The following is a 17,717-nucleotide window of genomic DNA, read 5'->3' on the forward strand; positions in this document are numbered from 1 at the left end:
ACGTATTTTCGTTCACGGTATATTGTGGTGAATGTCCTTCGGTTCGGAGACCACGGATACGACGAATGGCTGTCCTCCTTGCCCTATCACTCTCGGCAAAATAATTGAAATATCTGGCGCATCTCTTGGGGTCAGTCACAGCTACGTCAAAAGTGACTGGGGTTCGAGAGTGACCCTTCTACGGGGGTTCGAGAGTGACCACCATTGCTTAGAGGTTAGCATGTCCGCTTATGGCTCTAAACGTCTGGATTCGAATCCTGACGAGAACATCTGGAAAAATTTTAACCGTTGGTTATCCCCTCCTAATGCTGGCGACTTTTGTGAGGTACTTTACCATGTAAAAACTTCTCAACAAAAAGGTGTCGTTTTACTACACGCCGTTCGGATTCAGCTATAAAAAGGAGGTCCCTTATCATTGAGCTTAAAATTGATTTGGACAGCACTCATTGATTTGTGAGAAGTTTGCCCCAGTTCCTTAATGGAACGTTCATGGGCAAATTTGCAATTTGCATATCCCCTCCTCCAATGCTGGCGATATTTGTGAGGTACTATGCCATTTACCCGGCACAGGATAACTTTGAGCCCCACACGGGCTGGAACTTTGAGCTCCGATCTGTGTGGTGTTCATTTTTATCGCGAGAAGCTTAGCTGAGAGCTACCGTGCGCGTACACAGGTTGCGGGTAGTGGAATGCTGCAATTACAGTCGCGGACAATCAGCGGTATCGAATGGAGAGTGTCGGTGGGAGGCCGGGCGGCACCGGCTCATGCATAAATACTGTGCCTATGATTTTCGATATGACATGGTCATCATATTCCCCCGAGGATCGGTCGGGGGAACGAGCTTGCTCGCCTATAGGAGCTAGACTAGAACAGCCACCGACACATATAGTTTACTATGTCATGCATAGAAGTCATGTAAAAACTTCTCCCCAAAAAGGTGCCGTACTGCGTTACCCCGTTCAGACTTATCAGTCTATAAAAAAGAGGTCCCTTGTCATTGAGCTTAAACATGAATCGGATAGCAATCATTGATAAGTGAGAAGTTTGCCCCTGTTCCTTAATGGAATATTTATAGACAAATTTGCATTCTCAATGTCCGGATATATATGTCGTAGTAGAAACAGGATACTTTACTCTGTTTTGTTTAAGGCGCTAGAGGAACCGAAGGAGATGGGTGCAATCGCAAGGAGACAGCCGAAGCCTCAGCAGAGATCAAGACTTTGTAAAATTCTCTTTTAACCTAACCTTTTCATTACTTCGAAGACTAGTCTGAACTAGCGGCTCTAATTTTTAGAAAGTGGCCAATCTTTCTAAATAAATTTGGTTGGTCCAACGAAAGGAGCTGTAAATTCTATATCCGGGTTACCGTTCTATCATGTTAGCCTGGCAGTATTGTAGCTTAGCTTGACTAATTGACTCTAATTACCGACTTCAACTCTTAGTCAACACCCCAACTGGAAATATGAGGTATTTTGAGGAATGTTCCCCCACTGTGCTATCCATCAGCAAACCTATAAGAAAAGGCAATCAGTCTTGTGCGAACGAGAGTAACTGAAAATATATAAATTTGAGTATTACCGTAATATGTACTATCATTTCTCTGCCAATTACATTGGTATTAGTGGACATACTAAACCCGAGCAAAGATTAACTTGCTGATCGCACTACATCTACATATGCTTGGCTACTACTAACTAGCTACCCAGCATGCAATCTCGATTTTTTTTTTTCAAAAAAATGTCAGTTGACTCTCGTAGCTGCTAGTAAACGGAACTCTTGGGAAAATATCTGCTCAAGAAAAAGAAGAGTGAAATAGAAATCCTCCCAGACTGCTGCGCGAAACGCGAACTTAAATTTTTCATTTCAATTAAGTCAAAGATACATAAGAAGACTAATTGCCTTTAATTAGCCCTATTAATTGTGTAATCTTTCAACTAGATCAAGTCAAATAGCTAGCGCGCGTATGGCTACAGTTGTGTGACCTGTATGTAAGTGTAATTTAATCAAATGCAACGCATTGTCGTGCTTACTGATTACTAAGAAAGTTCAGTATTAGAGTTAAAAAATAGTGAGAGTATTTTAGCTTTGAACAATGGCGACTACCTCTGGCAGCCCGCAGATGCATCGTTCTATTTCGATGCCTGTCCAACCACAACCCTTGCAGCCGAAAATTATGAAACGTTCTCAGGAAAAGGAAACATTGTACGAAGAAGACTACTATCCCGAAAGTCCCAGCTGTGAGAGACGTCGCAAATCGCGCATTGATGATCGTTTGGGTTGTCATAGTCAAAGTGATAACAAGTGAGTATGATAAGTTGCCTACAAAATTATGTTTAAACGAAATAGAAGAAAGCCAGTGGCCAATGTGAGGTCACATTTTATATACGAAACTACTCGTAGTATCATGAATTCCTACGATACTTAATCACTGATTTTATGGTATAGAAAATGATTTGCAGATTTTTGGTATCGAGGTTTTATTTTGTAGTACCAAAAAACGAAAGGTTTGAAAGTTGAAAAGAGAGGGCGAATTCTAATGCGAAACCAGTAATCAGTTTATTGTGCGATCTACTGAAAAGCTACACCGAAGAAATCCATGTCAGGAATCCGTGCTACTCACAAAATCCGTAAATCCCTTTTCCTTGCTATGTCTCTAAGTTGGTTTAAGTCTGGTATCATATCCACAATCGATATCGTACTTGCATAACTTAAAATGGCCGTAACTCCTTAATTTGAGGTTAATTGGTGATAATCAGCAGTACTAAAATGTATGGAGACCACCGTAGCGCAGAAATTTGCATCTCCGACTATGACGCTGAACGCCGGGGTCGAATCCTGGCGAGAATCTCAAAAAAATTTACAGCGGTGGTTATCCCCTCCGAATGCTGGCGACATTTGTGAGGAACATATAAAAACTTCTCCCCAAAAGAGGTGTCGCACTGCGGCACACCATTTGGAATCGGCTTAAAAAAACAGCCCCCTTATCATTGAGCTTAAACTTGGCATGGCAAATTTGCATTTTACTGAAATGTAGTAACTCTATGAGGCTTGAGTTTATGATGCTCTTCGCCCCTAACTCGGACTGTGTCGGCCCGGCACCCAAACGATGCGGATTGTGCCATACTCAGAGAAGGCGTTAATCTCCTTCTTACATTCCGTTTCGTGATCTTACCGTCCTTTTTGTTATTGCCCTTATGGCCTGTTTATCGTCCGTAAAGATGTTTATACTTGACGTCCTCGCCTTAACACCACACCACCTCACGCATTCTGTGATCGCCCGGATCTACGCATAACAGATATCAGTCCCTGGGTTCTCAATATATATCCCCATTGCCACGACCCAACGAGTGACCCAACTGCTTGTTGAAAGCACTCCTGTCCCGATGATATAACGGCGCAGTGGCAATTAATTGCCCACTTCATGAAAAATGCTGCAAAATCCGTACTTGGTTACCAGAAGCCTCACCCAACACACCCATGGTACGACCAAGATTGTCGAAACGCTAACGTTTCGAGCATACTGTGTGAAAGATTAAAATCTAAACTCAATGAGAAAATTGGGTCCTATCAATGCGGCTTTAGACCTGATAAATCCAACATAGATCAGATATTCGCCATATGCTGCAAAGACCCGAAAAGGACGGATCAACTCTAATCATCTCTTCGTTGACTACAAAGCCACTTTCGACAGCCCTTTACGTTCAAAGGTATTTCAAGCCATGTCCGAGTTTGGTATCCCTGCAAAATTAATAAGATTCTGCAGGATGACACTTGCTGATACACGTTCCTCAGTGAGAATAGGAAAGGGAGAGACCTTATCGCGCGATCTCCCGCTATGGGAGATTATACGAGATGCAGATGTGAATAGATAGGGCACACTACTCACACATCTCACTCGTCTATGCCGGCGACATCGATATCATGTGTCGGTCACCGGAAGTAGTAACTGCAGCCTTTGAAAGAATCGAAAGAGAATCAGTGAAAGTGTCTCTGGCAGTTAATGGAGATAAGACAAAATGGATGGTATCAACTCCCATAACGTCTTTTACAACTGTGCAGATAAGAAAAATAGAGAAAGTTGGAAACCACAACTTTGAGATAGCCAGCAACATCTCCCTCGAAATCGCCATAACCGAAACGAATGACACCAGTTTTGAAATAAAGCGAAAAATAATACCGGTAAACTTATGCTACTTTGGACTGAGCTTAGAAACAAGGCCACCTCTTGACAGACGAAGATTACACTACACTAGACACTGATACTACCATTGTACTTGTGAAAGCAGACGAGGCAGTGCATGGAGTGTTTGAGAGAAAGATTCTTCGTAAAATACGAGGACCAGTTTGCATTGCTGGAGAGTATCGGCGTCGTATGGACCACGAACTGTACAAGCTGTATGGCTACTTTAGCACAGTTAAGCGTATTACAAGTAAAAGCATGCTAAGTTCGGCCGGGCCGAATCTTGGGAGCCCACCACCATGGATTCTGCTAAAATATGGGAGATATATATGGGCATAGACCGATATGGACCGTACCTGGCATCGTTTTTGAGAGTCATAACAGAACACTATGAGCAAAATTTCTGAGAAATCAAATGAAAATTGAGGCTTTCAGAGGCTCAAGAATTCAAATCGTGAAATCGGTTTATATGGGAGCTATATCCAAATCTGAACGGATATGGCCCATTTCAAGTGGCTAGCTTTAGACGTTCGATCGCTATCGTGATTTCGAGAGACGGATGGACGGACATGGCTAGATCGAATCAGGATGTCGAGACGATCAAGAATATTTATACTTTAAGGGGTCCTATATCAATATTTCGAGGTGTTACAAACGGAATGGCTATTTTAGTATACCCCCATCTAATGGTGGTGGGTATAAAAATACAACGGTTGCGTTGTCCAGGTCATATTGTCAGGATAAATGACGAAGCTCCAGCGAAGAAGTTTTTTAAAGGTGATCACTGAGGTACACGCAAACCGGTACGACCAAAACTCCGATGGAAAGATCAAGTTATGAAAGGCATCTCGAAACTTGGTGTCAGCGATTTTAGACGGAGCGCAGAAGATGGAGGCGCTTGGAACGCTATTCTAAGTTCGACTAATGGGACAAATGTTCTGCCATAGCCAATTAAAGTAAGTAAAGTAGGAAAGCATGGATGCCACCGTGGCGCAGAGGCTATGACGCCGAACGCCTGGGTTCAAATCCTGGCGTGAACATCGGAAATATTTTCAGTGGTGGTTATCCCCCTTACTAATGCTCGGCATAAAAAAGGAGGCTCCTCATCATTGAGCTTAAACGTTAATCGGAGTGCACTCATTGATATGAAAAGAGTATCCCCTGTTCCTTAGTGAAATGTTCATGGGAAATTTAGTATCTAGAAGAAGGAAGATTCCTTCTAGTTTCTACCGTTAAACAACCAAAGTCACTTCGAATGGCGTAAACTGTATCCTATCTACAGAGAATTATTGGTATCAGTTGAAGATCACTGATAATGGCTTCTAAAACATTTCGGGATGTTTAGGTCTTAACGGAAGTTTTATTATGTTCTCACAACTCCAATACCTTTAATTATGAATTTCGTATTAAAGTCCATCCCTCATCGAGAACTGGAAATGGCGGCCCTAGTCCCCCCTAAAAAGGTTTGGATGTTCGTAAGATGATAAAATCATTTGATTATCATTGTTAACCTTGCCCTGCTTCGTTGTGGCTTAAGCTTAACAATGTAGATGTTTGGCTTCGCGAGCGGAAATGATTTATTGTGTTTAATAAACGCTTAAATCAACTGACGGATATGTATCTTCTCTTAAAAGCTGATAAGACGTCATAAAATGACGCAAATAGGAACGTAATTTATTGTATTGTACACTTAAACATTGCGGTAAATTTTTTACTGAACCATAATAATCAGGCACGTTTTCACTTACTAAAGAATATGGTTGGTTGGCTTTTTAGATTGAGCTTCTTCTTTCATGCACACAAGATGGAGTAGTACACAGGAAATTTCGATAAAAAATTGTCAATTAAAAATTTAATTGAAAACAAATTCGTTTTCAACTAAATAATTTAATTTTTTCAATCATTTTCTTTTTATTTGAATATGATTTTTTCCAATTACAGTCATGATTGAAATTTTTGCAATTTTTAATTAAGAAATTAAATTAACTGTTTCAATTAATTTTGTAATTAAATCTGAGAGAATTTTCAATTAAAAAATTAATTGAGTCAATCTTTTTTTTACGTATCCTTTTGGTGATGTTATGATGAATTTTGAAGGGGATTGCATACCCAATGTGGTTTAGGCTCCGCCCGGCTTTAGCCCATCCTTAGTTGTTAGGGTTTGCGTTTTGCTCGGTTTTGTGCCGACTGCGTGCCGGGAAAGCGGGTCGCTCCCTGCCTAAGGACTTTAGGCCGATCGGTCTTTTGTCTTAAAGACACTTGAGAGACTGTTGGATGCGTACATCAGGGATCTTTTTGACTCATCGTTGGCAAGAGGTTACCAGCATGCCTACACCTCCACGGGGTGGTGGGTTACATTGACCGGAACTTGGGGACTGCCACTTCACTTTGGCGGCCTTCTTGAATAGAGAAACGTGGAGTCCATTTGGAGTCCGTTCGTCCTGGTGAACTAGATTAAGTTGAAGGGCAGAATAATCAATGTATCACTGGCTGAGGGCTAGGCGAGCAAGATTGTGACAAGGAAAGGGGTTTATCCGGTCCTTCGAGGAGGAAAGAGTGAAAATGGTTGCTTATGTTGATGACGTCGTCATTTTGATTGGCGGTCCCTTTCTCTCTACTATCACGGACATCCTTCAAGGCACGTTATGACAAAGCTGGTGTTGTTCACAAGAAGGACGAAGTATTGGAAGTTTAGGGGACCGACCTCGATGGAGTGGAGCTGCCGCTCTCTCGGGAGGCTAAATAACAGAAATCGATAAACGGAGTTGGGGACTGAGGCCACTGGATGTGAATTGCTATAGTTCGGCGGTTCTTCACCTATGGTTGCCTGATGCGGCACCGGGCATTTGAGAGTGTGGGTATACGCGGTATGATGGAGAAGGTACAGGGTTACAGATATTGGGGAGCTGCTATCGGGGGCGAGGATGAATACTGCGAGAGCAGATGCGAATGCGATACTTGTTCTGAGACATTTGCATTTTTACGTGGTGAGCGTGGCGTTGAGGGCTGCCCTCAGACTGTGGGAGTAAGGGACATGGGACGACTAGGTACCATTGTGCGCCTAGGCGGATCTTTCTTGGCTGGGAGCGTCCCGCCCTCCTTGGGTCCTTCTGATAAGGTTTTTGTTGAATACCTAGGATTTAGGGAGTCACACAGACTTCTCGAGGGATACAGAATCTTTCACACTAGATTTTTTTGCGATCCTAACGGCCTTAAATGTGATCCTGAGTCAGGAGCGGCGGCACTCTCAGACTGTTAGTGACGGCGCTGAAGGCCCTGGCTGTAGGTCATGACAAGTCGATGCTTGTAGGGAGATGGAAGGAACGTCTTAGGCGTTTGGCGGCTGCTGTCATATTGTGCTGGGTTCCGGGTCATCAAAGGGTGGCGGGGAACGAGGCGGCTGACCAGGTTTTAATCGTGGATGGAGATGGAAGGAACGTCTCAGGCGTTTGGCGGCTGCTGCCATATTGTGCTGGGTTCCGGGTCATCAAAGGGTGGCGGGGAAAGAGGCGACTGACCAGGTTTAAATCGTGGATGGGCTCTGAGTGCGACGCCGATGGTGAACCCCTCTCTGTGCTGGCTGTCTGGGATGGTGGAACCCTGCTATGGCGAATGCGCAAACTTGGCGTGGGTTGGCACTGGGCAATGTGACCGAGGTTCTCCCAGACTGGGACGTCGTTTGCTCTTGAGCTGGGAAAGCGCAATCTTAGGTAGGTAGGTGGGACTACCTCTGCGATGTCAGATGGGGATTTTTACAGATTCTCCCCGGCCCCGCGATGGCGTGAGGAGTGGGCCTAGGATTATGAGTGAACACCTCTTTTCTTCATTGAGCTTTCTACAGTATTTCGACTTACGTGTCATTCTGGACTTCTGTAAGGGCCTGCAATTGCTGCCGCGGTGGTCCTCTAGTCGATGGTCCTTTTTCGGTATCTATGCTGGCTTTTTGTTTATATCTCTCTCTCTCTCCCTCTCTATCTATATCTCTTCCTCAACGTCCGAAGGCGTCCGGACCACATAGCGTCTTGAAATGTTGCACATGATCTCCTTAAAACCTCAACTGGCCATCCAATTTACATTTTTGCCCGTTCTCAAATGACAGAATTTTTACTTTTACCTCAACCCAAATTTTTATATATCTTATTAATATTTTTCGAGGCACAGGGTATCCGTAGAATAGGCCAAAATTGGTCTGAATTTCGTCAAGCTAACGACAATTTGCCACAGACATTTTTTTGTATGAAAGGAAAGCGGTTCGGGTAGTTAGGAAATCTTGGTTGATTGTCCATAATATTACTTGTATACAGGAAAAGAGATAATGAGCAAAGTTTAGTCGGTATAGTACGCCTCTGGTAGATTGAACGACGCTGTGGATACGGGTGGCAAATCACTATTCCTTTTTACTTATAGATATCAAGAGACTTCATTCGCACACTCTATATACACCAAAGTGGTGGCCGGGATTGAAAAGAAACTTGGACCCTGGGTCTGGTCTAGAGCAGCAATGTCCAAAATGAAAATGTGACTGTATGTGTGTATTACTCTCTTTATGTATTTTTAATTCTCTCAGTATCTAAAAAATCATTTTTTAGACTGAATGATTGGTGTTTTGCAAAAATAAACATAAACTAAGAAAACTTAAATACTTTTATACGCCTTCCAAACGTTTAATCGATAAAAATAATTGTTTGAAATAAACACAGAAAAACAATGCCTATCCCTGCGCATGTTCATTCGTTGCTGTCGTTTCCATCAACGCTACCGTAAGGTGCTGGACATCGCTGATCTAGATCAAGCGGCATATCAAGCGAGTCTAAACAACACTTGGAGAATGACCGCCTCCCATTGCACCGGAAAAATATATATCCCGCCGGCAAACCAGAGTAGTTCTGGCTTAATTACGATGCGGCAGATGCAGCCGCCTAAATTCCTACAGAGTAAAATTGATGCCAACATGCAGGATGGGTGTACCGATTGTGACCTAGGACCACACGACAGGTGACTCGTTGAACTGCCAAGCCAGGCCCACTCGACTCAGACCCAGATACCTCTGGGCCCACAGAATCAAGCAGACGAAAGATAGGACACAATACACTGCTACCACAATAGCAACCAACGTGTTGTCAATTTATGCCACAAGTTCGTCCGTCCCTGCGTCTGGCGAAATCACGGTAGCGGTCGAACGAATAAAGATATCCATTTGAAATTTTCCACAAATACTTCTTATTGATGAAGGTCGTTGGGGTTTGCAAATGGGTCATATCGGTTCAGATTTGGATATAGCTCTCATTTAAATAGATCTCCCGATTTGACCCCCCCAATTTTAGTCCGATTTGGCTGAAATTCACGGATTGTTTTGTTATGACTTCCAACAACTGGGTCAAGTACGGTCGAAATCGATCTATAACCTGATATAGGTCTCATATAAGACGACCTCCCGATTTGACTTCTCGGCCCCTTTCTGAGGGATTTTTTTCCGATTTCTGAACGTCTTGTCGTAGGAGTTTTTACGAATTTTTCGTCCGACAGTTCGAATGGAATTCTGAGAGATTTCCGAAGTGCTTGTCTGTAGGAATTTTTTTCCGATAGTTCTTAAAGAATTTTGAACTATATCCGATCGTTCTGTGGTAATTTTTTTAATTTTTTCTTCCGACGTACCGGAAAGAATTCTGAACAATTTCTGGACTGTTTGCCTGTAGGAATTTTTGTTGCGCCAGTTCTGAAAGAATTTTGAACGTCCTGACGTATGTTTTTTTTTAATTTTTCTTCCGACAGTTCGGTAGGAATTCTGAACGATGTCTGAACTCTTTGTCGGATGTTTTTGTCTTTCTTTGGGTGATTTTTAACATATTTGTTTGAACCGTTAGGAATCTTTGTTCCGACAGTTCTGATGGGATTCAGATCGAATCTTTTTGTCTATTTTGTGTATGCTTGGTTGCATAATTTTGTTTGTGAACCATTGGATGCCACCGTAGCACAAAGGTTAGCATGCTCGCCTATGACGCCAAGTGAATGAGTTCGAATCCTGGCAAGAACATCAAAAAAAAAATGTTCAGTCCTCTTTGTTCCATGCTGGTGACATTTGTGAGGAACTATGCCACGTAAAAAATTCTCCCGTTCGGACTCGGCTACAAAAAGGAGAATCTTAATTGAATGTTCAAAAGAAAATTGGCAATTTGAACCGTCGGAAAACACATTCGAATACTGTAATAATTAGAATTCGATAAGACAAGTCGGAAAGTACATCTGAATTCTACAATGATTTTTTCCAGAATTCGGTCAAAAACTGATACTAATATACTTTCGATCAGAAATCGATAAGACAATTCGGAAAACACATACATAATCATTAAGACTCAACATCAGAATTCGGTTTAGAATTTTGTCAGAAACATCAGATTTCCCTCAGACATTTCGTTCCGAAGTCGTGTCAACCACTCAATATATTTTTCGTTAAGAATTCAGACAGACTTCGGATCCAAATTCGGATAAAATTTCCGACTTTCGTACCGTCCGAACGTTTGGTTCAAACCAATCGTTACAAAATCTGTACGAACTTCAGATGATTCTTCCGACTTCGGATCCGAAATTGTAACGAAATCTTTACGTTAGTTATGTGGAGTGGTTGACATGATTTCGGAACGAAACGTCGAAGTTTCGGAGAGAAATCGGAACCAAATCTGAACAAAAACCTTGGGAAATTCGGAAAGGGAAATTTCTTGTCGAAATATCGTAAAGAATTCTGAAAGATTTTGTAAGTAATTTCGTAATGAAATCCGATGTTCCTTCCGAAACTTCGTAAAGAATTCTGAGCAATTTCGGAACTAATTTTTTATTGAAATCGGACGTACCTTCCAAAACTTCAGAAGGTACTTCCGAACGATTTTGGATGTAAATTTGTATTGAGATCGGACGTATCTTCCGATACTTCGTAAAGAAATCTGAACGATTTCGGCAGTAATTTCTTATTGAAATCGGACATACCTTCCAAAGCTACGTAAAGAATTCTGAACAAAGTTTCGAACATAGAATAACAATGTATGCGATTATGTTTTCCCCCTCATTCTGTACCAATTCTAAGGATTTCCAATTATTCGATAATTAAAATGAAAAAAAAAAAAACATTTTGAGTTAAAAAAAAGAGTTTTTGTTGAAAATATTATGAGTTGTATGATGATGATAGCATAGTTACACGCATCAAAATACAACGGTTGCGTTGGCTAGGTCATATTGTCAGAATGAATGAAGAAGCTCCAGCAAAGAAGTCTTTTGAAGGCAAACACGGTGGTACACACAAACCCGGAAGACCAAAAGCCCGATGGAAAGATCAAGTGGTTGGAGACACTTCGAAGCTTGGAGTCTGAGATTTTAGAATGAGCGCAGAAGATCGAGGTGCTTGGAACGCTATTCTACGTTCGGCTACTGGAACAAATGTTCTGTTATAGCCAATAAAGCAAGTAAGTAAGTATTACAATATTTTACCTATGAGGTTTATAAAAATTTCTTCAGACCAACAGTGCAAAAATCGATCAGAAAAAATTCAAAAACACCCCACACGAAAAGAAGACCAGAAATCGTTCTAGAATTCTTCTAGAACTGTCGGAACAAAACTTCCTTCAGAAAAACAGTGAAGAAATCGTTCAGAATTCCTTTCGAACTGTCGGAAGAAAAATTCAAAAAACCCCAGGGGAAAAGATTGCCAGATATCGTTCAGAATTCTTTCAAAACTATCGGAACAAAAATTCCTTCCGACAAACAGTCCAGAAATTGTTCAGAATTCCTTCCGAATTGTCGGAGCAATATTTAAAAAAAAAAACCATACGAAACGACGGTCGGAAATCGTTCGGAATTCTTTCAGAACTGTCGGGACAAAAATTCCTTTAGACAGTGCAGAAACCGTTGAGAATTCCTTCCGAACTGTCGGAAGAAAAATTAAAAAGAAAAACATTCGAAAAGACGGTCAGACATCGTATAGAATTCTTCTAGAACTTTCGGACCAAAAATTCTTTCAGACCAGCAGTGCAGAAATCGTTCAGAATTCCTTCCGAACTGTCGGAAGAAAAATTCAAAAAACAAACCCCCATAGGAAAAGACTGTCAGATATCGTTCAGATTTCTTTCAGAACTTCAGAATTCCTTCCGAACTGTCGAAAGAAAAATTCAAAAAAAAACCCATACGAAAAGATTGTCACATATCGTTCAGAATTCTTTTAGAACTGTCGAAACAAAAATTCCTTCAGACAAACAGTGCAGAAATCGTTCAGAATTCCTTCCCAACTATCAGAAGAAAAATTCAAAAAAAAAACCCCATATGAAAAGATTGTCAGATATCGTTCGGAATTCTTTCTGAACTGTCGGAACAAAAATTCCTTCAGACAAGCAGTGCAGAAATCGTTCAGAATTCCTTCCGAATTGTCGGAAGAAAACTTCAAAAAAACAAACCCCATACGAAAATACGGTCATAAATCGGTCAGAATTCTTTCAGAACTGTCGGAACAAAAATTCCTTCACACAAACAGTGCAGAAATCGTTCAGAATTCCTTCCCAACTATCGGAAGAAAAAATCAAAAAAACCCCATACAAAAAGGCAGTCGAAAATCGTTCAGAATTCTTTCAGAACAGTCGAAACAAAAAATTCCTCAGAATGTCGAATAGAATTCGGAACGAATTCGGTAAGACCTTATCGGAAGACTTCAGAATTTGTTCAGATTTGTCTAATATCAGACATTTGGTTTGCTGGGTTGGTACGTAAAATACACATACATATGTCTTCAACTGATACATATGCACATACATATGTCTTCCACAGGTTGCGGATAGTGGTATGCTTCATACGGAGTAGCTGCAGCGGCAGTCGCGGACAATTAGAGGTATCGAGCGGAGAGTCCCAGTGAGAGGCCGGGCGGCTCCGGCTCTTGTATAAACACTGAGTGGCTATGATGATCAATATGGCAAGGCGGGTTATGGGCGCCTCTAAATAACCAATGGCTACTTTGTGCCCGCGGCGATTAGTCTTTTGGTCCGGAACGAGCATGCTCACCTACAGGAGCATGACGAGGATCGCCACCTCCACCTGAAAATGTGGAGTTAATTTGTGGAAATTTTTTGTTGAATCTATGATGGTTGATTCCCAAGATTCGGCCGCCCTGCCGAACTTAGCACATTTTTACTTTTTATATTTTTATTACATTAAAATCTTTGTTACTATTATTCTTTTTTAAGCATACTCACGGCAGATTGGTGTGGCAGCACAATTGAATTGAATAATGATCTACGAAGAAATGGTAGGAATGACTAACTTAAAAGACTTGAGGTTGCGAGGATTTAATAAATGAAAATTATTTTTTCTATAGAAATTGATACAATTTATAATCGCCGTAAACCGTATAGGGTTGTTGAGAAAAATGGACGGGAAAATGTCATCTATAAGAGGCTGCCAGAGAAGTCTTGGCGTTATATAAGAGATTTTGTAACAACATTGGTAAGATTGCTGATACCAAAGAGATATTTAACCAATAACAAATCATCAGAAACCACCAACATTTTGAGCACAAACACCACCAACACTGTAAATAAACACAATAACATCTTTGATTCATTGAAACCGGAAACGGAAGAGGAACCTGAAATTGATCTCAAAATAAATCTCAATGGACAAACTAACGATGAATATCAGAACAATAGTGAAGACAAAAGAGATCGCAAAGACGATAGAAGAGTTACATTCTCTTTATATGATTAAAAACAAGAACTCTTAGCGTTGTCATGACACACAAGCAATTGGGGAAAATTCATATTGTTTTTTTTTTTATTGTTTTCTTAATAGTTAATTCATTGTTTAAAGTGTTTGTTTTTATGTGTACTTGTATGTTTAATAACTTTTGTTTTGTTTATATCGAATAAAGTTCCACGTCTAAATTTGTAACCCTAAAAATTAAGCCATTTTTACTAATTCCTATTCAGTTCATTTAGGATAAATACCTGAGACACCCCTTTTCTTTTTTTTTTTTTTGGAGAACTTTTTCTTTTCTGTTTATTTGTCACACTTTAGATCGAATTAGATTGGAAGTATATGCTGACCATGTTTGTGGGAAGTTATTTCCTTAGTTGGACTTTCTTTGCCCTACTCTGCTACATGGTGGCCTTTTCCCATGGAGATTTGATGTTTGACGAGGTGACAGGTGAACGCCTGGGCGAAGGCAAGAGTCCCTGCATCATTGGGGTCTACGATTTTACCTCCATGTTCATATATTCCATGGAGACCCAGACGACCATTGGATTTGGCGAAAAATATCCCAGCGATGAGTGTCCCGAAACTATGTTCCTATTTATAATGCAAATAGTGTGTTCCATAGCCATCGAAGGAGCTATGGTTAGTATAATATATGCTAAAACGGCGCGACCAGCTAAGCAGCTTACAAAATTGAAATTCAGCAATAAGGCGGTGGTAATAAAAGCTTATGCAGAAGGGAAAAAAGGAAACAAATTTCATACAATTTTGTGTTTTTTTTTTTAGATTTGTTATCGCGATGGCAAATTATGTCTTTTGTTCCGTGTTTGTGATCCCAGGGAGCAACATAGCATAGAGTCTAAAATAAGGGTCTATGTCATTGTTGATAGGCCGTAAGCTAAACTTTCTAAAAGCTAAAGATCAACAATTTTTTAAACTCCTCTTAACTTTTTAAATTTCTTCCTATTTAGTACCAAAGAAGGTGAACTCTTAAAGAGCCATACCGAGCTCAAGTTGGAAAACGATGGTCAACAAGTTATTGTATGGCCAGAAACTGCTTGCCATGTCATCGATGAGTCATCTCCTTTACGTGGCCTGAAAAGTGCCAAAGATTTGAATAATGCTCAATTTGAGTTATATGTCAGCATTGTGGGAGTTTCCCCAGCCACTGCCCAAGTAACAGAGGCCAGAACCTCCTATATTCCCCGGGAGATATTCTGGGGTCAACGTTTTATCAACATCATCAAATATGACACCCAACACAAGCAATATGTTATCGATTATGATAATTTTAATACAACCATATCTGTCAGTAAATGGGGTTATATTGGTTGCCCAAAAAGTAATTGCGGATTTTTCATATAGTCGGCGTTGACAAATTTTTTCACAGCTTGTGACTCTGTAATTGCATTCTTTCTTCTGTCAGTTATCAGCTGTTACTTTTAGCTTGCTTTAGAAAAAAAGTGTAAAAAAAGTATATTTGATTAAAGTTCATTCTAAGTTTTATTAAAAATACATTTACTTTCTTTTAAAAAATCCGCAATTACTTTTTGGGCAACCCAATATTTTTAGTTTGTTAAGAAAGCTTTTAACTGTAGCTAATTTTCTTCCAGGTTGATATGACCAACAGTGAAGGAGGCATTCAATATGAAAAGTTGGAATAGTTAGCGATATATTCTTCAGACGAAACGCAATATCCTCAACAATTGAAAATTGCAAAAGTGAACGGCATAAACTACCAAAAAATACTGTTTTATTATTCCATTCACTTATACCACTCGATTATAATATAATCAATAATTTTATATAATTTTTAGTATGAATACAAGCATATAATAATCAATCTTTGATTGTCCGAAGATGTATACTCATAACAGACGGATACAGTAGAGTCTTTTCTCAAAAATTATTTCCTGTTGCACAAATCAATGAATTTTTCCCTTTAAATAGCTACAATGACAATTTTTCCATTGAAATATTGAACAAGAGCGTGCTAAGTTCAGCCGAGCCGAATCTTATATACGCTCCACCATGGATTGCATTTGTCGAGTTCCTTGTGCGGTATCTCTTTTTAGGCAAACAAAGAATAATGAATAAGAATTGTTATGCTATTGGAGCTATATCATGTTATGGCCAGATCGATTCGGACAATAAATGAAATGAATGTTGAAGACCATAGTAGATGTCAGTGGGTAATATTTTGGTCCATTCGGATAAAAATTGCGCCTTGTAGGTGCTCAAGAATCATAATCGAAAGACTTTTGAGGGACAGAGGGTTCTCTCGCTATCAAGGAATATACAATGGTAGCATTTCTTGACATTGAAGGTGCTTTCAATAATGTAAAACCGATGTTAATCATGAAGAGTTGAAGTTTCTAGGCATCAACTCTACCGTAAGAAAGTTTATTAATAGCTTACTTACTAAAAGGAAGACCTCAAGGAGGTGTACTGTTTCCTCTACTTCAGAATATAGCTATTAACAATTTATTATTGTCTCTGGAAGGAAAAGACGTAATGTCGGGTATGCTGATGACTTGGCAATTGCGGTTAGGGGAAAGTTTCCCAGCACTCTAAGAGATATACTTCAGGAAGCTCTACGTGCAACAACGAAGTGGACTACCGAAAGTGGTCTAAATATAAATCCGTGCAAGACAGGAGAAATTCTCTTCAGCAGGAGATACAAGTTACCTATAGAGACACCTGCCTCCTTGGGAGAAGATAATATTCCATTTATAGAAAGCGCAAAATACCTGGGTGTTTTGCTCGACAGGAAATTGAACTTCAAATCCAACATTTTGGAAAGGGCAAGAAAGGCCACTCTTGCCCTATACACCTGCAAGAGAGCTATTGGCAAAAGTTGGGGATTTAGACCGCGCGTCATGCATTGGATATATACTGCAGTTGTAAGACCCATAATGCTATATGGTGTTGCTGTCTGGTGGACGGCGCTTCAAAAGTCCACCTACTGTTCAATACTCAACTAGATCCGAAGAATGGTTTGTTTGTGCATCACAGTCGCACTGGAACTATGATATCCCAGGTAATAAAAGTTACATAGACTTCTATACGGATGGTTCCAAACTAGACGACCAGGTGGGCTTTGGGGTGTACTCTTAAGATCTAGAACAGATCATATCGAAAAGACTGCCCGACCACTGCAGTGTATATCAAGCGGAGATCCTTGCAATTAAGGAAGTGGAGGAATGGCTAAGATATAATTTCCTTAAAAAGATTGGCATTAATATCTTTTCAGAAATCCAGGCAGCCAATAAATCCCTGGAGAACGTATTTCTGAACACAAAAACCGCCCTCGACTGCCGCAGATCTCTCAACGATATAACTGAACAGTTCAAAATTCACCTGTTCTAGGTCCCGGGCCACAGAGATATCCCATGGAATTGTAAAGCGGAAGAGCTTGCGAGACTAAGAACTTTGGACGAAAACGTCTAAGTGAGATTGATGGCAGACTGCCACTACAGTCTCATCCTAATATTGTGGTTAACAAACCTCTGGATAGGGCGTCTTTTCATTTAAACTGAGATCCAAAGGTGATCAGTCAGTTGCCATTAAAAGGGGATAGGCTGGGTATGAGTGGCAGTGCTTTATCGATTCACTTCGACAATTTTAAGTCCATTGTGATACCACAGTAGCGACAGACCAAGAGCTCTGGTGGGAATCCCGCTCCGGCAACCCGAGCAGTCTACCAACATGGCAGCGCCCATTAAAAGGGGATACTTGTTATAAGATCGGAAGGACTTAGATGCTTGGGAATTTCGCTCATTGACCATCAAAAAGCTGTTCGTTTGCGAA

General features: G+C 40.6%; 2 protein-coding genes across 3 annotated transcripts in view; one reads left to right on the forward strand and one right to left on the reverse strand.

The window, feature by feature from the left end:
- LOC106091981 (protein starmaker) overlaps positions 1-17,717 on the reverse strand; it is a 368,113-nt gene that overhangs the window by 227,216 nt on the left and 123,180 nt on the right. The window lies entirely within an intron of this gene.
- LOC106093014 (inward rectifier potassium channel irk-1) lies at positions 1,736-15,750 on the forward strand. 2 transcript variants are annotated; one of them, XM_013259982.2, is made up of 8 exons: positions 1,736-1,989; positions 2,071-2,302; positions 13,400-13,461; positions 13,531-13,658; positions 14,229-14,624; positions 14,694-14,800; positions 14,879-15,215; positions 15,521-15,750. In XM_013259982.2, the coding sequence occupies exons 2-8, from the start codon at positions 2,094-2,096 to the stop codon at positions 15,569-15,571; spliced, it is 1,290 nt and encodes a 429-aa protein (XP_013115436.1). In that variant the 5' UTR covers positions 1,736-1,989; positions 2,071-2,093; the 3' UTR covers positions 15,572-15,750. The 2 variants fall into 2 exon arrangements, with proteins under 2 accessions (XP_013115436.1, XP_013115437.1); XM_013259983.2 differs by having other exon boundaries at positions 2,085-2,302.

This window comes from Stomoxys calcitrans, chromosome 3, assembly GCF_963082655.1.
Source record: "Stomoxys calcitrans chromosome 3, idStoCalc2.1, whole genome shotgun sequence".
Classification (NCBI taxonomy): domain Eukaryota; kingdom Metazoa; phylum Arthropoda; class Insecta; order Diptera; family Muscidae; genus Stomoxys; species Stomoxys calcitrans.